This window comes from Sitophilus oryzae, unplaced genomic scaffold (genome assembly GCF_002938485.1).
Source record: "Sitophilus oryzae breed Bouriz unplaced genomic scaffold, Soryzae_2.0 scaffold_1440_pilon_pilon, whole genome shotgun sequence".
Lineage (NCBI taxonomy): Eukaryota > Metazoa > Arthropoda > Insecta > Coleoptera > Curculionidae > Sitophilus > Sitophilus oryzae.
The window spans coordinates 5,209,782-5,235,714 of NW_022146105.1; the positions used below are offsets into that span (position 1 = coordinate 5,209,782).

General features: G+C 32.1%; 1 protein-coding gene and 1 long non-coding RNA gene across 3 annotated transcripts in view; one reads left to right on the forward strand and one right to left on the reverse strand.

Moving 5' to 3' along the window:
- Window positions 1-420: 420 nt before the first annotated feature.
- Window positions 421-23,705, reverse strand: LOC115876907. The gene is made up of 4 exons (XR_004049221.1): window positions 23,630-23,705; window positions 23,285-23,359; window positions 762-812; window positions 421-640 (listed from the first exon to the last, which is right to left on the reverse strand). It is a non-coding gene; the product is annotated as an uncharacterized LOC115876907 (long non-coding RNA).
- LOC115876906 (protein eva-1-like) overlaps window positions 22,266-25,933 on the forward strand; it is a 66,637-nt gene continuing 62,969 nt past the window's right edge. The window contains exon 1 of one of the 2 annotated variants that reach the window (XM_030892949.1): window positions 22,266-22,688. In XM_030892949.1, the coding sequence (XP_030748809.1) occupies window positions 22,592-22,688 (97 nt within the window). In that variant the 5' untranslated portion in view covers window positions 22,266-22,591. The remainder of the gene's footprint in view (window positions 22,689-25,933) is intronic. The other variant, XM_030892948.1, reaches the window with a different exon arrangement.

Below are 25,933 nucleotides of genomic sequence, written 5' to 3' on the forward strand. Positions count from 1 at the left end.
TTTTGTGATCGTTAGTAATATTATTTTTAAAGTCATAAATACAAAAGTTCTTATTTTTGGTCAGTGAGGAGACTTACCTGGGCTCTATCCTAAAACCGTTGACATTCTTGCTCAGACGTGGTCGGTTTCTGAAAACATGTTAAATTTTATATTATTTCCGTAATTCTCAGATTTTTCTGATTGTTATTAACATCATTTTTAAAGTTATGAATACAAAAGTTCCTACTTTTGGCCAGTAAGAAGACTTTTCTAGATCCTATCGTAAAGCCATCATAGTCATTCTAGCTCAGACGTGGTCGGTTTCTGAAAACATGTTAAATTCTATACTGTTTCCGTAATTTTCAGATTTTTCTGATCGCTAATAATATTAAAGTCATAAATACAAAAGTTTTTTTGGCTAGTGAGGAGACTTGCCTGGGCTCTATCCTAAAACCGTTGAAATTCTTGCTCTGACGTGGTCGGTTTCTGAAAACATGTTAAATTTTATATTATTTTCGTAATTCTCAGATTTTTATGATTGTTATTAATATCATTTTTAAAGTGATGAATACAAAAGTTTCTACTTTTAGCCAGTAAGAAGACTTTTCTGGATCCTATCGTAAAGCCATCATAGTCATTCTAGCTCAGACGTGGTCGGTTTCTGAAAACATGTTAAATTCTATACTGTTTCCGTAATTTTCAGATTTTTCTGATCGTAAATAATATTATTTTTAAAGTCATAAATACAAAAGTTCTTATTTTTGGTCAGTGAGGAGACTTACCTGGGCTCTATCCTAAAACCGTTGACATTCTTGCTCAAACGTGGTCGGTTTCTGAAAACATGTTAAATTTTATACCATTTCCGTAATTTCCAGATTTTTCTGATAGTTATTAATATCATTTTTAAAGTGATGAATACAAAAGTTCCTACTTTTGGCCAGTGAGAAGACTTTTCTGGGTCCTATCGTAAAGCCATAGGCATTCTAGCTCAGACGTGGTCGGTTTCTGAAAACATGTTAAATTTTATACTGTTTCCGTAATTTTCAGATTTTTCTGATCGTTATTAATATTATTTTTAAAGTACTAAATACAAAAGTTTTTTTGGCCAGTGAGGAGACTTACCTGGGCTCTATCCTAAAACCGTTAACATTCTTGCTCAGACGTGGTCGGTTTCTCAAAACATGTTAAATTTTATACCATTTCCGTGGTTTTAAGATTTTTCTAATAGTTATTAATATCATTTTTAAAGTGATGAATACAAAAGTTCTTGCTTTTGGCCAGTGAGAAGACTTTTCTGGGTCCTATCGTAAAGCCATAGGCATTCTAGCTCAGACGTGGTCGGTTTCTGAAAACATGTTAAATTTTATACTGTTTCCGTAATTTTCAGATTTTTCTGATCGTTATTAATATTATTTTTAAAGTCATAAATACAAAAGTTTTTTTGGCCAGTGAGGAGACTTACCTGGGCTCTGTCCTAAAACCGTTGACATTCTTGCTCAGACGTGGTCGGTTTCTGAAAATTTTATACTGTTTCCGTAATTTTCAGATTTTTGTGATCGTTATAAATATTATTTTTATAATTATAGATACAAAAGTTCTTATTTTTGGAGATATCAGAAGACTTTTCTGAGCCCCATCCTAAAACCATAGACATTCTAGCTCAGATGTGGACGGGTTCTGAAAATATGTTAAATTTTATACATTTTCCGTAATTTTCAGATTTTTCTGACCACCGTTAATATCCTTTTAAAGCGGTTAATAAATAAGTCATACTATCTATGTAACGAAATTATTACATGTGTAACAATTTAATCTCTACAATCACAGCCGAAAAGCGAATGTTAACTTGCTTAAAGATCATTTCGGTTGACAAACTGTTTCGCCCCTGTCAAAGTCGTCTTTCATGTAAAGAGTATGTAAAATTCAAACCGAAAACGCCAGTCATAAAACAGCGCATTTGAGGAGAAACATCCAAACAGAGCGTATGAAAAAGCATAAATAATTAATGTAGAAGTTCGCACATATTAAACACACACGAAACAGATGGTTTCGATTCTTTATTCCGGTATTTTTAGTGCGGTGGTTATTTTCGACTAAGAATTTTTCATTTTTAACTGGCTTCCGTAAAAAAAACACAATTTTTTTTGTGTTAATTTGGTGTTCTCGTAAGCTAATTGCTTTAGGGATTCATATTTTTGCCCTCTATTCTTTCCTTCAAAATCCTCAAACATATTTTTCTAATATTAAATTAGCAGAGTTTTTTCAACTTAATCGAATTTTATTGAACTCTACCATGTTCAATATAAACAACAATATAGTTGTTACAACCACTGGACTTAAAACCATCAACTGAGTAACTGTCAACAAACCATAATAATATGACTTTTTAATAACAGTGATCTAACAAAGCGAATATCTTTTTAAAAGCGAATATCTCCAACAAAATTAAAGATATTGAGATGAATAAAAAAACAGAATATAGAGAAAAGGTGCATTAGAATCCATACTTTGTTAAACAATTCCACAGGATGTTCCAAGTTTTTGCTAAAATAAAATCATTTTGTTTTCTCTCATATTATAATCAGATGGGGACTAAATTTTTAATTTAGAATGAGGTTAAAAAGTCAAATAATTTAGCTACAAATTACTTAAAAAATCATCAAAGTCGGCCTACTAGAACAAAATATATTTGGCTTTAAAATACATGAAAATGTCAGTTCATATTTTGTTAACTAATTTTTTGAAGACATGTTTTTTATTAATTTATTAAGAAGTGCCTTTAATGTGAATAAAGGAAAGTTGCTAAAAAGGCTTGTGGAATGGTACCTGCCATAATAAATAGCTACATAAATTATCGCTGTTTATAGCTCGCGTGGAGAGATCTATTATTGTGGTGAAGTTTAAAGTAAATATTTCCAGCAAGTTGAAGTTTTAAAGACCGAGGAGTCGAGACGTTGCTTTAAAACAGTTCCAGTGGAAAAGAAGGCGACGGAGATATCTTAAAACAACATAACTGTGTTTTCAGTCAATGTGGCCTATCAACAACTCAACCTTCTCCATTTTATGGTTACTTCAGTCGCATGAATATTTCCTTTTAATGAACATTTGTATCTTAAATCGTGAAAATTTCCTTTCGTTTTATTTGAAAGCCTCTTTGAAAGATTTAAATGGCACCGTCGGCCACTTTAGAACATTAAAAAATCATTGTTACTTTCCAATTGATATTTTTAATTCGAATAATTTATTTTTAGCCAGCTTTAGCACCTTTTTTATATTCCAACTTGACTGACACATATTAATAGAGTTCTTCAAATATAAATTTATTGAGTTAGCCGTCTAAGTAATGAATTAAAAAGATTCTGGATATCCGGAAATAAACGCTTGCAATTTAAATAAATTATCTATATTTAATGCAGTTTGCACTGCAGCGCACCAAAATGGAAAGGCATTAAAATTTAACAGGCCATACCTCTGATGGTAGAGGCTCATTCCCTTGAGAAGCTCTATAATAAATTTATTGTAAATTAGGTTACAAAGACAATAGTCTATATTATTTGAGATTTTCATTATAACCCGTTCGAGCTGGCTGTTCCTAAATTAAAAAGCTTAAATCACTCTCTCATTACTATTCTTTCATTTGCATAACCATTGAGTCATTAACAATGATGTCCCTTTTTAGTCGGGCCGAGTTTATATTATATTTTTATTTTATTTTTTGAACAAAACCTAAGATTCAAGAAGCTTAGCAATCAATATTCTTAATCCGTAATTCTTTTCAGAAATTTAACGAGGAATTGATTGTATAATAAACTAGACGAGAGAAACAGCTTGTATTATTTCAGTTTTCTATTAAACTGAACTTGGAAACGGTCCATTTAAAATTAAAACTTTTCAATTAGCCATATTTTGTCATTACTACTCTTCTTATTTATTTGGTATTGAATTCCTGAATTTTTTATAAACTTCCTCTAAAACTTTCTCAAATTGTCAAAGTAAAAATAAATTGAGAAAAGCTAAAGCTAGAATGTAGAATGTGAGAGAGAGGGATTAACCATTGTATGATGAGTTATAACGAGTTAAAACTCATTAGACAATCTCAGGGCTTTGACAAAAGTCAGTATCTGAGACGGCTGCACAGAGGCTAGTTCTCAAGGAAGATCTTTGATTTTTCTCGGTCGTAAGTTCTGAGAAATTTCTTCGAATGTCTTAGACCGGGGGCCCGAATGGAGCCTTCCAGGTTCTGGAGTTCCACTTTAAGTTGATATCCACTTGGAAAGGAAAATGGTTCTGGTCCAGTTAGTAGAGTGTTCGCTCCTTTTCTAGCTAGATCGTTTGCTTGTTCTATCCCTTGGTGAACTGGTAACCCAGAGTAGGAGGACTTCATTTTCTTTGCCTAATTTGTTCAGCTGCTCTAGGCATTCTTTGACTAACTTCGAATTATTGCTAGCTAAAGTCTAATCAATTAGATTAAGTATAAATTTTATTTGTTGAACTGTCAGCCTCAAGAGAACTAAAAGATTTGTTGATAACACTTTGCCATATTCTGAACTCTTGTAATTAGAAAAAGTCATAGCGCTTTACCTCTGAAAAGGGAGGTATGCTAAAAAAGCCCCAGTCGTTTTAAAAATATATCAGAGTCAAAAGGATTGCTATTTCCTTTAGGATAAATGTTTACAAAGGAAATAATTCTCCGCTATGCGCTTTTTATTTTGTAAGTCGACATAAAGCATCCGGAGATGTTCCGCAAACCTTCGATTGCGAAGCACGAAAATAATTTTTAATATAAATTTCATTACCTTTGCGAATGTTTTCGGTAAAATATAAAAGGGCACTTAATTAAAACTAGTTTAAATCGTCGACGAATTATGATAACCATAAAAACCTAGCGAGATGGCTCTATTTTTAATAGTGGCTTGCCTTTATTGTCTCAGGTATGAACTTTAAATTTTATGACGGGCTCTAGATTACTTTTACATGTAATCTCTTTCTATAGAGTTTATTCGTTTTAACCCCAAAACTATGCTATTAAATTGATTCGGAATAGCAAACAGGGATATAATCAGATTAAAAAAAAAGAAGACAAGAGTTGTAACCTAACCTAACCTTAAAAAACGTAATTTTGAAGGTACCAACAGGCGAGTGGAATAACTGCTAAATTTCAGAATTGTTTCGGAACGGATCCGAAACTACATTTCGAAAAACAATAGAGTCTAAAAGTTAGCTACTGTTTTTTTCTCTACCTGTATATGCAAAATATAAGAAAAAACCTCGTTTTTATTTTTGCCTATTTGTTTTTATCTCCTATATCTATCATTATAATTTATAAGCATCGCATTGATGAGAGGTGTACAGGCTGAAAAATATTTGCTCAGAAAACCGATCTTATTCGGTTTGCTTGGTGCTATGCAAAATAATTCAGGAGTGTGCCGAGAGCAGCTTTATGTAACTTTCATTGCAAAAAGATATACGGTTCCTTGGTCCTGCTAACAGCCTGTCACACATCGAAAACTCAAGTCTTCAGCAGTCTCCTAACAAGGGAATATTTTATATTTTCTGAATATAAATATGGCGTTTATTTTTTAATCTGGCGAAATGAAATGAAAATACGGCTCGCCGAATATTTGTGGTAATTTTCGATGTTATTTTTGAAACATGATAAATTAGAACACCTGAAAGTTAATCTATGAAATACGCCAGGTGGAGGGTTTTAATCCCCCGTCGTGTTATTCCAGGAGAATTTCGTTTAATTTGGTCGAATTTCCAGCTTTGGTTTTCGTGACAATCCCAGGAAAATACGCGATGGAGCGGAGGAAAAAAATCACAACTTTCACGCTTATATCTAAATTTAAAGATAGACGGAATCCAATTTTCTGGGGTCGGTTTGTTTGTCGAATACATAACTACAGATGCACCGGGTTTTTTCAGGAAAATCGGTATTTTTAATCGATTGGTAATATTATTTTTTAAATCCGTTTGAAAGAAATAGAAAGACAACTATTATCTAAAATAGCTTTAGACAAGGGTCCAAAAAATTAATTTTCTCACAAAACCAAGATATCTATGCATTTCAAGGTGTTTATATTCTGAATCTACATAAAATTATCTACAAATGCTGAAATTTTCATAATTTTGTGGCTATGATTACTATTTTTCTAAGGTCTTTGAAAATGTGAAAAAATAGCCAAAAATGTACATTTTTTCGTATTTTTTCCATACATATGTATAGTCGTGAAAATTGGCAATTTTCTTCATGTCGCCGATTTTGTTAAAACTGCCGTTATTTACTAATTAAAATGCGTATAATTAGAAAATATGGGCCATTGTAGTTCTACGAAAACAGTAATGGATGTAGGAGACGTGTTAAACCGTCATCAAAAATAGCTCAAAAATAAGGGTTTAAAAAATTAATTTTCCCACAAAACCAAAACATTTAAGCCTTTAAAGGTTTATATACTCTGATTCTACATAACATTTCCTACAAATACTGAAATTTTCGTAATTTTATGGCTACAATTACTAGTTTTCTAAGGTCTTTGAAGATATGTAAAAATAGCTATTTTTTTTCGGATTTTTCCTACACCTTTTTGTAATGTTACCGTTTTAGTTAACTCTTATTAACTCCTGTTATTTACTAACTAAAAGGTGTAGAATAAAAAAAATATAGTCCATTGTAGTCATACTAGAAAAGTACTGGATGTAGGGAGAAAAAAACAATGTCATTTATATTTTTGTGGCCTATTGACCGAAAATACCATAGGATAGGACATATATGAATAGAATAACAAAAAACACAAGATTAGAGGAAAAACTTTTCTCTGAGGAAAGGGAAACACGAGTTCCTAAATCTGTAATAAAAATTTTCGTCAAAATGTCATTGGAAACCGATAGTCTATAGGCAACGTCCTTTCGCTTTTTGTCCCTATTTCCAGGTTCGGCTTTCTACGTATTGAATAATTTTGCAGAAAACAGTATCACTTTATTGAAAATTTAGTGAATATTTTAGGTAAAATATACTTAGACAGCTCTTAATGAATTAAATCATTACGTATTACCGCGGAATGTGAAGTATTCCACTGTATAGCGTAGAGAGAGATCAGAAGAAGAGATAAGTGATGTTTGGAACACCCCAAAATAGTTGTTTGCACGTGTTTGAATTCCAAAGAAAAACCTAGCATTTAAAACGTACTTTGGGGCAATATTTCTTTTAGGCCGGCAGCAGATTTATTGGCAAGGTGATATTTTGAATGGGATTCTTTTTCGGCTGTATAAAAACACGACGTTTTATTATTGTTGAAACAATAAGTGCTACAACAGCTGGAATTGCAGTTAGTGCATTGCAAAATAAAAACACTAAATCACCACAATACACCAAAACACTTTTACTTTTACACTGGACGCGCGTTTCGCTAACCATGTTAGCATCATCAGCAGATGATTATAAACTAAAGTACAATCTACAAGTTGAGCGTTTATATACACGCTCAGTGGGCAACGAGTGGGCGTGGCAAAATCTAGCCAACCAGTCAGAGCCAACTGAGCGTAACAGTTAGATTTCCGCCAGTAGTAGAACAAAGTGAAGGAATTGAACCGTTGACTCTGTTCATACTATCTTTACATTTATTATTCTGATGCTTTTTTTCATATGCATTCCTAATTGCCTGTAATTTGAGACTTGTTTAATTAATTTTTAAATTATTAAGATCTATACAATGTTCATTATCAACAATATGTTCGGCAGCAATCAAGTTATTTATCCGGTCTACCGTATCTTATCTGAGCTAAATGTTCTTTAAATCTAGTTAATATTGATCTTCTAGTTGTCCAACATATTTCTGATTACAATCTTTACAAGAAATTTCATAAATACCCGATCTTTCCAGTGAGGTGTTTTATCTTTGGATTACCTAATAATTGATGTAATTTATTATTAGCACTATACACAAGTTTATAATTGACATTCTTAAAAATTCCTTTTAGACCACGGGATAACTCTCTATCAAACGGTATCGAAAAATATTTAGACGTATCTTTCTCCACTTGAAAAGTCGAATTTTCAGAAATCATTAACCTATACCTACGTTTTCTAATTAATTTTAAAACTTGTGTATAGTGCTAATAATAAATTACATCAATTATTAGGTAATCCAAAAGATAAAACACCTCCACTGGAAAGATCGGGTATTTATGAAATTTCTTGTAAAGATTGTAATCAGAAATATGTTGGGCAAACTAGAAGATCAATATTAACTAGATTTAAAGAACATTTAGCTCAGATAAGATACGGTAGAACCGGATAAATCTTGCGTTGCCGAACATATTGTTGATAATGAACATTGTATAGATTTTAATAATTTAAAATTAATTAAACAAGTCTCAAATTACAGGCAATTAGATGCATATGAAAGCATCAGAATTAATAAATGTAAAGATAGTATGAACAGAGTCAACGGTCCAATTCCTTCAAGTTCTTTGTTCCTACTACTCTAGTGGCGGAAATCTGAACTGTTACGCTCAGTTGGCTCTGACTCGGTTGGCTAGATTTTGCCACGCCCACTCGTTGCCCACTGAGCGTGTATATAAACGCTCAACTTGTAGATTGTACTTTAGTTTATAATCATCTGCTGATGATGCTAACATGGTTAGCGAAACGCGCGTCCAGTGTAAAAGTAAAAGTGTTTTGGTGTATTGTGGTGATTTAGTGTTTTTATTTTGCTGTGTAACACCAAAGGTTCCAACCCTCAACTGTAAGTTAGTGCATTGCTATTCATATTTGTTTAATGTCTCTCTAACAAGTTTTTGGAATCACCGAAAATTATGAATTTATTTATTCGGGGTGTCCCAGAAATAAGTGCAAGTATTTTAACTGGTAGTATAGTTAAAATGTTGAAAAATTTTCATTTTTCTTGACATTTTCCAGAACATATTAAAAAACTTTTGAGTGCCGGTTAGTGTTCGGTTTCCGGAAATTTCTTTATAGTGCTTCCAGAGAATGCAATGTTGCCACCTCCTACGTTATCGACATTCTGTATATTTATATGTTATAGGTTCTACAAAAAACTACTTAAATTAATTTTATTCACTGTAGTTTAGTAAGATTTTTTGAAAAAACTGAGATTCTGGTAAGTGCTTGGTGTTTGGAGCTGATTACAGATTCTCTCAAAAAATTCGATCGTCTCTAAATGTAGCCATTAAGATACCTGCACTTATTTCTGGGATACCCTGTATAAAGTCTGTCCAACGGTTAAGTAGATATGTGACATCGTAACGATTAAAATATTCAACAAAGTTAAGTCGTTTTTACGGTCAGATCTCCCGGACACCTTAAAAACCCGGACGTGTCCGGATAAATCCGGACGCGTGCAAACCCTACTTACAACAATATCAAGCATACAAATTTTCCTGTTCATTTATTAACAAGGCAAAAGTGTTGTAAAATATACATGCATATCTTTTACGGGACGGCAATATTTTTTACAGCGTCATATAAAGGATTTTACGCGAAAATTGACCTAAAGGGACGAAGAAAGAAGGGTATCATATTGATTGAAAGGGCGTTAATTGAGGTAGACCCTATTTTCTTATCTTGGCCTTATTAAAACCCAAGAGCATGCCTCAAATCCGTGCTTTTTAAATGCATCAGGTTTTAAATCTTTTCACGAAAAAAATATCTAGCAGCTTTCTTACTCTTGTTTTTTCTTGCCCGGCGCTTTTGTACAAAAGTAATTTAATTTAAATGAGCTGAAAGAGAAAAAAGGCGAATTGAATCATGAATATTTCGTTTAGCGTTTTGAATCTAATAAGAAATTATACCGTATAATCATAAATAAATAAAAGATGGTTAGCTCTCAACTAAATTTTATTTAATTTCAGTGATATATTTAAGCAAAACGTTAGAATATAATAGGGTTTTTTGTGTTTGCGTGCAAACTTTAGATCGATACAAACATACATTTTTGGTATTAAGTTCTGTATCACGTTAACTTTAGGTGCAGTCCAATGTACAACGAGACTCCGATGTGCCTTGCCCATTTTCCATTGGTCAGTAACCCCTACTAGTTATAATTGCAATATCATCAAGAGCATAACCGCACTATTCCTTTTTTATACCCCTCTTTTACCTGTCATAGTCTTAAACTAGTATATTTTAGTGATGATATTCTCTCAAGGAATACGCTTATATTTGTCAAGAGAAAAAAGAGAACTCAGCGAACATACTCGTCCAAAAATTTTATATATATTTGCATATATTAAAGGTTATGCCACATCAGAGTGCAAGTACCTGATATTTATCTTACGCTGATGCAGTTTGTCTACGCCACTGAACATTATTAAGCAAATTTATCTCGGTCTGCAAGAATGTATTTATCCTAGACATCAGGAAACTCTAATAGAGCGAGCACACCTACAGCCATTTACCAGTAATAATATCTTTCACTTATACTTGTTTTGACTATACTATAAGTATAATTATAGAAGTATAAGTTGTTAGGTGATAATAAATAAGCAAACAAAAAAAGGAGAAAAAAAATCTAAACAAGCTTTCTGCCGGTTAAAAATTATTGCCATAGATTTTTTTTAAAATTCGAAAGCAAAAAATTGTAATTCTTTTTATTAGAGAGATACCCTTAGAGAACATCGTAGAAAACTCACCCTGTAGATAATGTTTCTATAAAGTGATAAATGTGATCTAATGTTTTTATATCGAAATGATGAAGATGAAATGAGAGTAATTTGCATGATTCCATTTGATCTCTGCGCTCGCTCCTAATGGAGCAGCCTTCCACTAACGAGAATGCTAGAAGCCTTATCGATGAATGTACAACTATTTGATTCGAAAATTCAATTACATCTAACAAATGATCTTCGCGCTAGCCTTTGACGCTTTTGCGGCTTCGATATTCCGACTAGAATAATCCATAATTCTTCCAATTTAATCGCTAAACAGAGCTGCTTTTTTTATCCACCAGTACAGGATGTCCCATTTTCATGTCCTTTACAAGGTTTCTCGTTTATGAGTAACGGTAAAAAGATGCGGCGTTTACATTATTGTGCTACGGTATGATCGAAAAAAAAACGGCGTCAGCGATGGCTATGAAATGAAGATCGCTGTCATTTTATACGTAAATTTATCTGGAAAACGTCATCGATCGTCATTTCCCAGCCAACTGACCGCCGTTTTTTTTTCGATCATATGGTACTTCCTCATGAATCTGATAATACGGTGATTAAATACCATACAATGGGGGTGATTAAATTCCATGCAATATATATCTACAATCTCTACAATCTACATGAAGACTACAGGGGAAAAACGATCTAAGTCACATTTTCTTACTTTTGAGATAAATTATTTTGAAACTTTAAAGACTAAAGGAAAAGAAATAATAAAATGTGGCGAATCGTAAAAAGTTTTTATCAATAGTTATATGTATAGACATTAACTGATTAACAGACAAAACAAAGAAAAATAATTTGTAGCAAATTTGTTAGATAAAATAAAACTCGTATTCGCTTGGTTCAATGGAAAAGTGATCCAAGTCCATATGGAATAATTCTGTATATGGTTACTCCGAGGATTACTCGTGCTGGAATAAAGAGAAAAATATTTTTTAAATAGTTTTTATTCTCATTTTTATAATTAATATTGTTATTATATTTTCTTAATATTTCTTAATTTATTTCTTATTTTTATTATTATTTTTTTTATTAATATTATTAGCATTAGATTATATTTTACTTAGGAATGGCGATTTGTTTCTGATAAAATGAAACTACACTACTAGACAGTTCCCTTATGGTTTCACTAGAACCATTTCCAGATTTAATTTCTTTGAATTTAAAACTAGTGACACAATAGACATAATCAGATTTCTTTTCTTAGGCAGAAATAAAAGCAATATAGTTTAATTGATATTACTCACCATATCTGCATCGTTTAGATGTGCAATGTTTGACGCACAAGGCAAATTTGTGTAGTAGTCTTGCAGATATTCATCTACGAACTTTTTTAAAAATTGTAACTGCTCATACTTGAGTTTGGGCAATGGAATTAGGTCAGCATAAAGTTATTGTGGTGCTGAATATATAGCTATTTATTCGTTTTGTATGCGTTGATATGTTTACAAACATGAACTATGGACTTGGATCGGTCTTCCGTGAATTCACGTGGATTTAGATCGTTTTTCCAAAGTATTAATATTTTAATCGCCGATTTTAGTAGACTTAGATCATTATTTCAGTGTTACATTATTCCTATTTTGGAACGGACACTTGATGGGTATAAGATGGCAGTGTTTTTCCCGTGTAGTCTTCATGGATTTATCTTAGCTCTCTTAGTTTTTTTAGGTTATCTTATAACTTATCGGAAGTGTAAAAATTGCCACCATCTCTAGTTTCATGAAAAAAGTAGCATAGTAATGTGAAAATTGCTTTGTATGGCAAATTATATATAGTTTTATACAATTTCTGGAGCTGTAAACTCCATTGTGAAATGATAACTTTTGATAAAATTACAGAGAGTTGCTAATAATTTAGATAGAACAATGACAAGGTTTGGTTTGAGAGACGCCGTGAGTGTTGTGTGGTTAATTTATTAGGAATTAGACAATTAGCTTTTAATTGACGGTTAAGCGTATTAGGAAATTTAGAAGCTTATGTTACAAGACAAAGCAAGGCCCTTAGCTATACGAGACTCCTTTGGGCTCATAATACACCGAAGAGAATTGAATTTTTATCATATCTTTTATAGTATGTATTTTTATTGGAATCTATGAATAAGTATTGATATAATGGAGTATATTATTAATGATTTATTGGAATCTATGAATAATTAATAATATAATGGAGGTATTAAGGAAGGAGTGTAATTCTACCCATGTATTGGTGCATGGTAGACGGATGAGGATCTAGGGTGGGGATTCTTGACAGTCCTGTATGACGGTTCATTTGACACATTTGAAATTTTATTTGTTTATTATAATTATTTATTATTTATTCTACAGCTGGTAAGAAGGAAATTGTGTGGCAGAACTTAAATTAAACAGTGACACTATTGCGATTTATCGAAAAAGAATATAAAATAGTTGGCTTGTGTCAAACATCGAGGGAAATAATGAAACAACTTTTCACTAGTAAGTGACTATACAGGGTGAGTCTTAAATATGTGCAAATATTTTTAGGGCTAGTGTATTTCGACCCCAGAAACACGATTATGAGGATGGAGGATTTTTTTTAGATTTTAGCTAAAAAACATAATTTGTTGATAATATGGCAACATAGGTAGGTAGTAGATTAAATTTAAAAGAAGGAAAATCCAGAAAAGATCCAATGATTCTCAACATTTTAGGAAAAAATCTTTTTTTTTAATTTTCAAAGTAAAATAACTGGGTTATTTTGGATTTTTTTGAAAAACGGTAAAGAGAAAATATGTTTCTTTTATCGAGATCTACCAGCCCTGAAAATATTTGCACTTATTTAAGTCTCACCCGGTATAATATACATATGTTTAGTAAATCGTTCATTTATGAAATTCACTTAAAATGAACTAATAATTATATATTTTTTCTTGCATTTTTGCTTTTATTTACTACTTATCAAAGATTAGATGTCAAAGAATTTAGATACGTCAATTTGACTTACCTGCTTCAGTAGGGTATCGGATGTTTGTTTTAATAAATAATTCTTATAACTTATCTATTTTTATTAGAATTATATATTTTTGGGACACTTATTGACAACGTAAAATAAAACAAATTATTGAGCCTACCCTACATCATAGTTTTACAAGTTTTGAATAAAATTATAACGGCACTGATACATATATCCTTTCTAAATCTTTTTATTCAAGAGTTTCTCAAGAGTCCTAGATGTTTTTGGTTTGGGAAAACCCGCAAAAGTCGTTTGTTATATCTTTAACAATATTTCTCTTAATAGACTATAAAAGCCATTAGGAGAGTCTGAAAAATGAAATGCGCGTATAAAAAGAGATATCCCCCATTATTAATGAAATAAATTTGTTCCGTTACATAGAGTGTTCAGTGAATTTGCGGAATGCCGAATATGCCCCGTCGCCCGTAGTAATGCGCCAAAATTATTTACACGGAACATAAGTTATAAGAGAGCAGAAAATTATAATCCGGCTGTATCGACACCCAGCCACTAATTTCTTCATGCCACTGAATTGAGGATCCGCTTTAATATTTTTGTCAAAGAGGAAATTATTTATGGCTTTTTAAATTTCATTAGAGGGATGCGTCCAAATTATATTACGGCGTTAGGGCTCAAGGGGAACAGAAAGCCTCGGGCTTGATAAATTAAATATGTTTCTCCTATATTAAATTTTGGCTGGCTAAGTTCAACCTCTGCTCAGGCATTTGCTTTAAGATTAACACCGTTTCTCAACCACTGGCTTTTTCCAAATTTAACCTTTCCGTATTTTATATTTTACCAGCTTTACAGAGACAACCTGATCATAATTACATATTTTGATTCGGACTATTAATAGTCTGAGTGTAGAGGTGGAGAGTAGTGTAGGAGGTGGAGAGTATTCGGGTGTTGAAGTCATGGTTACAAAATCTCGACTAAGATAGGCTGGTCATGTATGCAGAATGCAAGAAAACTGCATACCAAATTCTCTGCTTTACGGTGAGCTTGTAGACGGTAAGAGGAGGCCAGGTGGACAACTGAAAAGGTACAAGGACATTTTCCACGAAAACTTAAAGGGGATTAACATGCAGAATGAGTGGGAAGAGGCAACTCACAATAGATAGATAGATAACTCCTAATACGTAAACACGTATCAGCTTCTCAAGAAAGGTCATCTCACACTTATCCACTCAGGAACGCGGAGCAAGATCTTTATCTACCTACCCCACGCTCAGAGTTAGTTAAAAGTTCAATGTTATACAACTCGAAAAAAATGCACAATCACCTGCCATTTGAAATCAAATCCATAACATCATTTTTTTCATTTCGCAAAGCATTGAACTCTTATTTACTAGACAAGGCTTTCCACGCCGTAAATGAATTATATTTTGAAAATCAAATTTGATCTTGTAAACACTGGTTTAATGTTTGCTATTGCTATATTTACTAATGACATCGAAATGAATTTATTTAGAGGTCATTGATATTTTACTATAAACTATAGCTAAATATTTTTGAATATTATTTTTATTTTTTTGTTCTTTCACATTATAAACATTTATAAATGTTTATTTTAACAATAAGACTGACAATATTATTTGTATAATGTTTTGTATTATCTTTTGTTTGTTTGTTTGTGTACCTTGTTTTTCTACTTTGTTTGTTAGTTTACCTTTGTCTACAAATTGAAAAATTTTTTGACAATAAAAGCATTTATTTATTTATTTATTTATTTTATTTAGAACTCGACAACCAAAAGACAACCGAAAAGAGACAACAAAGCAATGAGATTTTTGAATGTCCGGAGTGCGGTAGACAGATAACATCACGTATCGGTCTTTTCAGTTACAGAAAAGCTCATGAAAGAAAACGCCTTGTTTGAAGGCGGTCACTTCTTCTGGTGCGTGTCAAATACTCGTCAGCGAGTAATGGCAGTGTGTAGTGTAGAGGTGGAAACCTTGGGCTAGATACGCCTCGTAGTTCTAGATCCAGAGGAATAGTTTCTTGAACTAGGTTTTTAAACATTTACATTAGTTCTCGACGAATATTGTCATCTCCGTTGCTTGCTCATGGGTCTCGTTATAAGTCAGAACTATTCATAGTGTGATCTGTATAATTTGTTTTTTTTTAATGCAATATTACGAGACGTTTAATTGCGTATATTAAAAACATATAGGTAAGTTTTATTGTAGATAAAAATCGAATAACATAAAAAAATAAGTATTTTTTCTTAGAAAAAAAGTTACTAAAGGTTGAAATTTGCCAACGAGGTCAAATCGTTAGAGATAGCTCATTTTGGGGAAAAAAATTCGCAGCATCAATTTGGTCTACCACTATTTGTCACTGTACATGTCATTGTACAGGGTGTCCCATTTTCGTGTGTTTTATGGGGTTTCTCATTTATGAGTATAGATAAAAAAATTCGATTTTCACATTACTGTGTTCCTTTTTTTACAAAACTAAAGAAACTACACACATATTTCTTTTAGACATTTTAGTTCATGATATACAGAGCGAATTTGAAATTGTAGCATTTTTTGATCCCTTTTGTATCTCGATTATCTAAACCAAACTTATCGAAAAGGTAAAAGCTGTGTCACGTAGGGTTAGCTTTTATTAAAGGGATAACCTGTACATTATTTTTTTATTTTATTTGCCATGTTATGAACTTTCTAAAAATATAATACACTCTATACTTATTTGCATAAATAAGATAAAAAATGTGTTATTTAACTGTTTTATATAAATCAACCTAGTTTAAGAAAGTATTATTATTTTATTTTATTTAAACAGATAATTTTGCTTTTCATAGTGGGCACCTTAATAAACTGCACTGAAAATGAGGGTGTGCTGATTTTAGCTGCTGTCTATCAGAGATATTGATATCTTTGATGTACTTGTGTAAGCATTTTCACCCCATAAATGGGACACCCTGTACATGGGTTTGAAGTGAAAACGTGAAATAAATTTATGATTATAAATGTTTCTCGACGTAGAAAAAAATATATTTCATTTTTTTGTATGGTTTTCCGCATTCTTGTTAGAAATTTAATTAAAACGTAATCATACCAACATTTAATTACATCTACGCACGTCGCATTTCAAAATCGAACTGTTGTTTTAGCATTTATTTTTTTTATTTTTACTAAATCTGCACCAACATGTTGCCCGAGTATGTTTGTTTATATCCCCTCTATACTATTTTCAATATCTCAAATTAATTGGAAACTAAAGCTATTTTGAAATATACCAGAATTATTTCTACCCACGCAACGTCCAAATATTTGTTGTTAATTGTATAGACTTTTTTGTACTAATTTAGCTCTAAATCTATCATGGGCGCCGGACAGGGGGGGCAAGAGGGGGCATTTGCCCCCCCCCTGGATCACTGAAACAATAAAAATAAAAGCTATCTTCTTACATCCATCTGTAAAAAAAATAATCATTATTATGAAATTGTTAGGTGTTATCTATAAAATAATAAAAAATGTGGTAATTATTGGGAAAACTGGAAATCGTCCGATTTTCACCAAAATTGGTATACACACTATTTTGAGGTCGTAGATTACGAATCTATTTTTTTCTTGGCGGTCTCTTACCGTTTTTCAGAAAAACGGAAAATTATTTCAACATTGAATTTTTCTTAATTTCGGCCCTATAAAGTAATAATTCACTATATTTTCATTATATTATAGTTTATCTAAAAGCCACACTTGATTGGGGATAGAAAAGTGTCCAACATTTTACTGAAAAACACTTTTCTTAACAAAATAGCAAAGAAAATTGAGACCAGATGGAAGTTTGACATTTGATATATCCTTCTTTCTCTCTCCTATGTAATAAGAGAGACAAATATATTCTAGACCTAATCTAGAAATTTGAAAATTTACAACGTTGCCATATCTTCTATTTTTTCGGGTGATTAGGGATTTTAAATAAATTACCTATTATGAGATCGACAATAATTAAATATACACCTATATCCACAAAATTACGCGGAAGAGTTTTGATTGCATTGGTTTTAACTTCTTTGCGGAGGGGGTTAATCTTTTTTTAGTTAATCTAATAATATAACAACAAAAGATTAACACCCTCTGCATGGAAGTTGTAACCAATGCAATCAAAACTCTTTCGTGCAACTTCGTGGGTATAAATAGTCAGATCTCGTTGGTAAAATAGCAGTTATGGGAAGGAGCCGTTCTTCTGGCGACCGCCTTTCGTAATTCCAGAATGAGCGAAAAAAACACGCTAAATTTAGGTTTAGCATTGGCAACGTTGCTTTAAATGCCAGAAACACATAAACTTACTTCGGGTTTCTCTTATTACCGATTCTGAACCGTCCTAGAACTGTGATGCGTATGCGCAGAAGGAAATATGAAGACATTATTTCATTTGCGCATGCGCTGCAGAGTTCTTGGACGGTTCAGAATCGGTAATAACAAGAACCCGAACAAAGCTATAATCTAACATTTTCAGATTGTTTACAAATTTATTTTAGCAAATTTTCCTCTATTATGCATAGAATTGGTTAAAAAAGTAACAGAAAATAGCAAAAACATTATTGATTATTGAATACCTAACAAAATATGTGCTAGAAAACCTTAAAAATATCAAAAATTAAGAAAAACTCGGTATTGAAATTATTTTCCGTTTTTCTGAAAAACGGTAAGAGACCGCCAAGAAAAAAGTTCAGATTCGTAATCTACGACTTCAAAATAGGGTGTATACCAATTTTGATGAAAATCGGACGATTTCCAGTTTTCCCAATAATTACCAAAAATGTCAATTTTTTATTCATTTTTACCTTGCCCCCCCCTAAATTTCATTCTTCCGGCGCCCATGAAATCTATCAATAATGTAGTTCTACATTTTTTAATTGGTCAAACGCAAATGAAATGACCCTGTTTGCAATTTTATGTACAGCCAAAGAAGGATTTATATTGTTTTTTAAATATTCAGACTAAACAAATGGAGAGTGCCTGTTAAGAACAACGCCGAATATATTCTAAATTGTAAGTGAAGAGAGACAGCGTAAAAAAACCCATATTGAAAACGTTTGGTGGCAATAAATCCAGAGATTATATATTAAGCCACTTCTCGTCTGGAGCCTGGATTTCTCCAAGTCGAAGAATAAAAAGTGCGGCCTTATGGTTTATTTAGAATATGGTTTAGGGCCATCAGATTTATAAGAGCCAGAGATTAAAAATTCATTTATTATGTACGGTTGATTTCTAGGGTGGTTATTCGTAGGAAAATTCGTAGGAAAATAATAACTGACCTCACCACAACGCAGGTTTAACCTTTGCACTACTCTGCTTAATTATTCAAAATTTGAGCATACCCTTAATCAAGACTCTATTTAATAATTGGTTCTCATCTCTGAACGATTAAATTTCTTGCTAGAAAAATATTACGCCGACGGGCAAAAATAACCATTATTCATTATCAATATCCGACGATAAACAAGGCAATAAGGTGGTTTAAGTATTGGATTAAATAAAGTTTTATATCGTACTGAGTTTGTTGGCTTCGAATATATCGCAGAACAAAACGAAGAATCCATAAAACGGTTTACAATAATTTAATATCGTTCGACGAAAACATGAAAACAATTTTATTTGTTGAGATATGTATGTGTTTTTCTTGAAAACTCTTAATACATATAAAAACTGCGCAACGTTCTATCGTCTTAAAATAAAACCGTAACTCCGAATAGGCTTGACAGAAAATTGTGGTTGAAGATTGACACGCAGATGTTTTATGTGGCATCTCGAAAATAATAATGAAAAAAGATATGTGACACGTCAGCAAATATTCAAACTAAGGGACGAAAATAATATATTCTTTCCAGAAGTAAAGGAAGAGAAAGTTTGATCACAAAAAATCTATCTAGAATTAAAGCTCCACCTACACATAACATTTTATCTTTAAGAATTAGATGTTTAGCCAAAACCGTAAACATTGATAATATGTATATGTTTTTAGCAAAATAAAAACACTAAATCACCACAATACACCAAAACACTTTTACTTTTACACTGGACGCGCGTTTCGCTAACTATGTTAGCATCATCAGCAGATGATTATAAACTAAAGTGCAATCTACAAGTTGAGCGTTTATATACTCGCTCAGTGGGCACCGAGTGGGCGTGGCAAAATCTAGCCAACCGAGTCAGAGCCAACTGAGCGTAACAGTTAGATTTCCGCCACTAGAATAGTAGGAACAAAGAACTTGAAGGAATTGGACCGTTGACTCTGTTCATACTATCTTTACATTTATTAATTCTGATGCTTTCATATGCATCTAATATATATTTTTAGTTTCCTGCGTTAAACCGATGTAGAGTTTTTTTTATCACTAATTGACTCCAAATGCTTTCTGTTCTTCCGTCAACAGATACGGTATCCAACGAGAAACGATAATTCTTCTAAAAAAAAGATAATTCTTCATGTAAAATTTTTTGAACTGAAGTCTTTAAAATGCCCAATGATCACGATATGTGACATGGGTGACATGACTGACATGTCAATCTTCTTGGATCAGCTTACATACATCATCGATGTTTTCCTAGGTGAACATTTTTAGGTTAGTTAGGTACCTAATTATTTTTCAGACTAAAATTAGCATGCTGAAAATTTGGGATACGTTCAGCTCATTCGCTGACGCAAAGAAAGCGATTGAGGAACTTGGTGAAAATACGTACACAACATTTTGGAAAAGAGATGCCCGTACGATTGCAAGCAGTAAAATTGTGAGACCAATAGAAAGCTCTTTGATTTATTATCAACTTCTATATGCATGTAATCCCGGTGGAAAGAAGTTTAAGGGCAGTGAGAAAAAATTCGACAGTCTTGGACATTTAAAGAAGATTGCCCAGTACATGTAAGATTCAAAGCATCGTCTGATGGAAAAGCACTCGAGGTAACATCGGTTCAAATTATGCTTCAAATGAAGCACAATCATGTCACTTCGAAGGTAAGTTTACAGATTAGTTGACATATAGTATGCTTTTAGAATTCTTGCTTGAACAGTATTTTATTCATAAAAGATATATTTTGTAGGTTCTACATGCATATAACCCTAGCCAAAGAAAACTTTCCAGTAACATGAAGGAAAGCGTCAAGGATTATTTGAATATGAAGGCCAATAGAAAAATGATACAGCAAAAAGTTCAAGAAAGTACTGGTAGAATTGTTACTTTACAAGATTTAACAAATATGAAGATATCCGATCAATCAAGAAAAGAAAACTTAGATGGCTGCTTAAATATATTTAAAGCTAAATATGGTAAACTAAAATATTCTATTATCGTCTTATTAGTCCCAATAACTACTCTGTTTTCAAGTGCCAATGTAGCTGTTTTGCGAGACGAAGACAATAATTTCAGAGGACTTTTCATTCAAAGTCCAACCATGAAAAGTACAATGAAGGCTTTTCCAGAATTTCTTGCAGTAGATGCTACATATAAATTATGATGATGCAGTTGTATTTGAAAGTAAAAATCAGTCTTCTGTGGAACACTCTGAGGGTTGTGACGAGACGGACCTTCAAGACAGAAACAATATGAGTGAAGCGCTCATATTAGATAATAGAAATACATCAACTCTTGGTCAGTCACCTGTGGAAGCACCTGAGTTTTGTAACGAGCTGGTTATAGAGGAGGAAATGACACGAGATGAAGCGCATCAACTTTCTTATATTAGTGATTAAGTTTTAAATGACGTCAACAACCAGTCCCATCAAATAGTTGAAGTCAATGATTTCGCTTTGACAACAATTAAAATGCCTGTTTCAATAAAAAAACGAGGACGAAACCAAAAGGACAGGACTTAACAGTCATAGGACTACCAAAGAAAAAGAAAAGATGTACTGTAGCATTTGATAAACAATCCTATCATGAAAAACAAAATGTAATCCTGAATTGCTTCGTTAAGGATCGTAATATCGTTAGAGACATCACAAATGGGACATTTTTTGAAACTGTAGACCTTAAAATGCTCCCCGAAGTAATATCACATGCCGTTCTTGATGAGGCTGTTGATATCCACATGATTAGGTAAGCTAATAATTACCAAATTAATAACTAATAATGTAAATTACGATTTTCAGAAGTTTTTGCACCGAGAAAGCCTTTGAAAAAATAACCAATCTAGTTGAGCAGAAACGACTTCAACAAAGTTGGTTTTGTTCTGTGTGCAGTGAAGACACGCAGAAAAATCATATGTCACTTTGTTGCAGTAGATGCCTTCCTTCCTATATGCAACATTTAAAAAACAACTCTATATGTAATGCTAAGAAAATTATTTTTTCCACCCAGTTCCCTAAATTTCCGTTTTAACTGACAGTCCAAACTGTTATGTGTAGGCGGAGCTTTATTCTATCAAAATTCCGCTGTTTATTTTTGAGCTAATTTTAATTGTGATAGAAAATGATAAATGGTGTTAAAATATTCCGTTATAAAAACGTAATAATAAAGTTGTGAGTGTAATGAAAAATTACGAAAGTTGAGAAACTAAAAGTTAAAAAGCACAACTCGTAGTTTAAATACCTTTCTCGGATTATTACCGGTAAAACATACAGTGAAAAATTCAAACTACATGCCCTTTTAGAGTACATTGTTCGGGATAAAATAGCAGAGATAAAAAATGCGAAAATTGAAAAACGCGCTCGATCTTTCCAGAAAAAAAAGGAAAGTGTGCAGCTTGTCGGCACATCCGAACAAAAGATAAGGACATGTCCCTACTTGATATATCATTCCGTAGCAGGAAAGAAGAAAATAAGCCTCATTGTTAATTGCGCTGGTGCTGTGTAACAGAAACTACTCGGGCCTATCGTTCGGTAGCAGGATTCAGGCCCTCAAGCCAGACAATTTCGGGATAGCAGGGAGTACGGTCGACAGCTCCTGCAGCGCGGTTTTGCATTGACGCGCGCCTCGACTGTCATGTTCAGTGCTTTTGTGCTTTTACTATGTCATTTTTCTTGTTTTTGCCGCTAATTCTTTACAGCTGTTTTGGATTAGGAGCCAAAGCCAACCCGCACGACTATCAGCGGCTGGACATTTTCGGTAAATTAACTCTTCTCAATAAGAATAAAAAGCCTTTTTTAAACTTTTTTCCGTCGCAGCCTTTATATTTCGAGAGCAAACTTAAATATGAACTTCAAAAGGGTCGTTACATTAAAAATAAAGCCTTATCAATGCATTTCAATGTATCAACGCTTGATTTGTTTCTCACGAAACCTTTTATATATTTCTTTAGGTCAGAATAAGTATAATTAATTGTTTTAAATAAGAAAAAAAGTATTGTTCCTTAAAAGTCACGGTTTCAAATACAAAACAGGACAGTTAATAGTTGTAATGTAAAGTTCTAAAATGAAATTAGAGCTTTAGATGAATTTCCGCGTCAAGTACAAACATCTAAAGAAAGAAGTGTGTTTTGATGTTCCATCTGTCACACATGGATATCGAAGGGTCAAAAAATTCGTACTGTTTGAAAAGCCGGTGAACTCTTTTGGGCCCTGTCCTAATACTACGAAGTTTCTAGCTCAGGGGAGGACAGTTTATATATAAAACATATATAATTTTATACAATTACCGTAATTTTCAGATTTTTCTGAGCTTTATTAACATTATTTTAAAGCGTCTATTCAAAAAATGCTTACCTTTTGAAGAACTGGTGAACACTCACGGGTCCTGTCTTAAAACTACAGATATTCTGGCTCAGCTGTGGACAGTTTCTGAAAATATATAAAATTTTATACAATTTCTGTAATTTTCAAATTTTTCTCAGCTGTATTAAAATTTTTTTACAGCAGCTATTCAAAAAATTCGTACTTTTTTGAAGAGCCGGTGAACTCTACCGGGTCCTGTCCTAATACTACAAACATTCTAGCTCAGCGTTGGACAATTTACGAAAATATATAAAATTTTATACAATTTCTGTAATTTACAGATTTTTTTCAGCTTTATTAATATTAATTTAAAGCGTCTAGTCTAAAAATTCTTACCTTTTGAAGAACTGGTGAACACTCACGGGTCCTATCTTAAAACTACAGACATTCTGGCTCAGCTGTGGAGAGTTTCTGAAAATATGTAAAATTTTATACAATTTCTGTAATTTTCAAATTTTTCTCAGCTGTATTAATAGTTTTTTAAAGCTGCTATTCAAAAAATTCGTACTTTTTGAAGAACCGGTGACTACTCCTGGGTCCTATCCTAAAATTACAGATATTCTAGCTCAGCAGTGGACAGTTTTTGAAAACATATAAAATTTGATACAATTTACGTAATTCACAGACTTTTCTAAGCTTAATTAATATTTTTTTAAATTTTAAAAAAAATCGGAAACTTTTTGAAGAGCCGATGAATATATTTCTCTAGATCAGAATAAGACATGACTAAAACCAAAACTAAAACTTAATTGTTTTAAATAAGAAAAAAAGTGTTATTCTTTAAAAGTAGAATTTCAAGTACAAAACAGGAGAAGTAAAAAGTTTTAATGTAAAGTTCTAAAATAAAATTAGAGCTTTAGATGACACAGCAATTTGTTCTGAATTTCCGCGTCAAGCACAAACATCTAAAGAAAGAAGAGTAATTCATGTTCTATCTGTCACACATGGATATCGAAGGATTTTACAAATTTCGGACCGTTCTTCAGTTGAAAATAAATTCACAAATAAAGGATTTAATTTGAAGTTTATGTGCACACGGAAATATTTCAATTTTTGTTAAAAAATGTATTATGCGTCCCCACCGCCATCATGGAATGACCCAAAACGAAATAGAAGCGATAAATTTGGAAATATGTTAAGTCCAAGTTGGAGAATTGGCTTTTGTTCGCTTCAGATATAAATTGTCTTCTATTATAGCAAACCGGCGTTGCATATTGGCAGTTTGAGAGAGCTAGAAAAAAAAACAAAATCAAATTTAAAAGAGTTTAAGAGAATAATACACCTAGCGTTTCATTTCGTGGTTTTTACAATTCTATATTTGTTTTCTAGAATTTGTTAGTCAAATTAAACGAAAAAAGAGTAAAAGTACTATTTATTACCAAAAAAATTTTGGTAATAAATTACCAAAAATTATTACTTATTACCAAAAAAATTTGGTAATAAATTACACAAAAATGTTTTATAGAAATTGTAAGTTAAATTAAACCGAAAAAGAGTAAAAGTACTATTTACTACCAAAAAAATTTTTGGTAACACCAAAAAATTAATATTTATTACCAAAAAAAAATTGGTAATAAATTACCAGAAAAAAAATTGGTAATAAATTACACAAAAAATAATTACTTATCACCAAAAAAAATTTTGGTAATAAATCAAACAATCATTATTTATAACCAAAAAAAATTTTTGGTAACAAGTAGTGCAAGAAAAATTCCAATTTGCTTTGAATTGCAAATTGCAACTCTATGTGTGACGCCCTATTTGTTATTTTACATTAGTGTGATATTGGAAACGGGTTAAAATAATTTGAAACGTATTTAATATTGTAAAATTACTGTAAATAATTGCTCGGTTATATAATAGAACAAAAACAAACAGGTCGGTGGAAAATTAATTTAAAATATTTTCCTCGTTTACGTTTGAAATCGATCATCTATACATAAATTGGGCTGGTGCCTTTATTTAACAGCCAAATCATGTCGACAATTGAAGAAAAATTGTACTGCCTCACTTCTGCTTATTAATTAAAAGAAATTGCGATGGAATTTTGTTCTACTTATACCAGACTGCAATGCAAGTATACATTATCTAAGCATTTGTATTGCTAATGGATTTTATTCCCCGTAAAATACCCAGTGAGTTTAGAAAGATATTTTAAGGTTTAAGTGATATTTTTAATTGTCTTATCTTAAATTTTTCTGAGATTTATTAATATTAGTTTAAAGCGGCTATTCAAAAAAATTCATACTTTTTGAAGAGCCCGTGAAGTCTTCCGGGTCCTGTCCTAAAACTACAAATATTCTAGCTCAGCAGTGGACAGTTTCTGAAAATGTATAAAATTTTATATAACTTCTGAAATTTTCAGATTTTTCTCAGCTTTATTAATATATTTTTAAAGCGGCTATTCAAAAAATTCGTACTTTTCGAAGAGCCGGTGAACTCTCCCGAGTCCTGTCCTAAAACTACAAATATTCTAGATTAGCAGTGGACAGTTTCTGAAAATATATAAAATTTTAAACAATTTCTGAAGTTTTCAGATTTTTCTCGGCTTTATTAATGTATTTTTAAAGCGGCTATTCAAAAAATTCGTAGTTCTTGAAGAGCCGGTGAACTCTCCCGGGTCCTGTCCTAAAACTACAA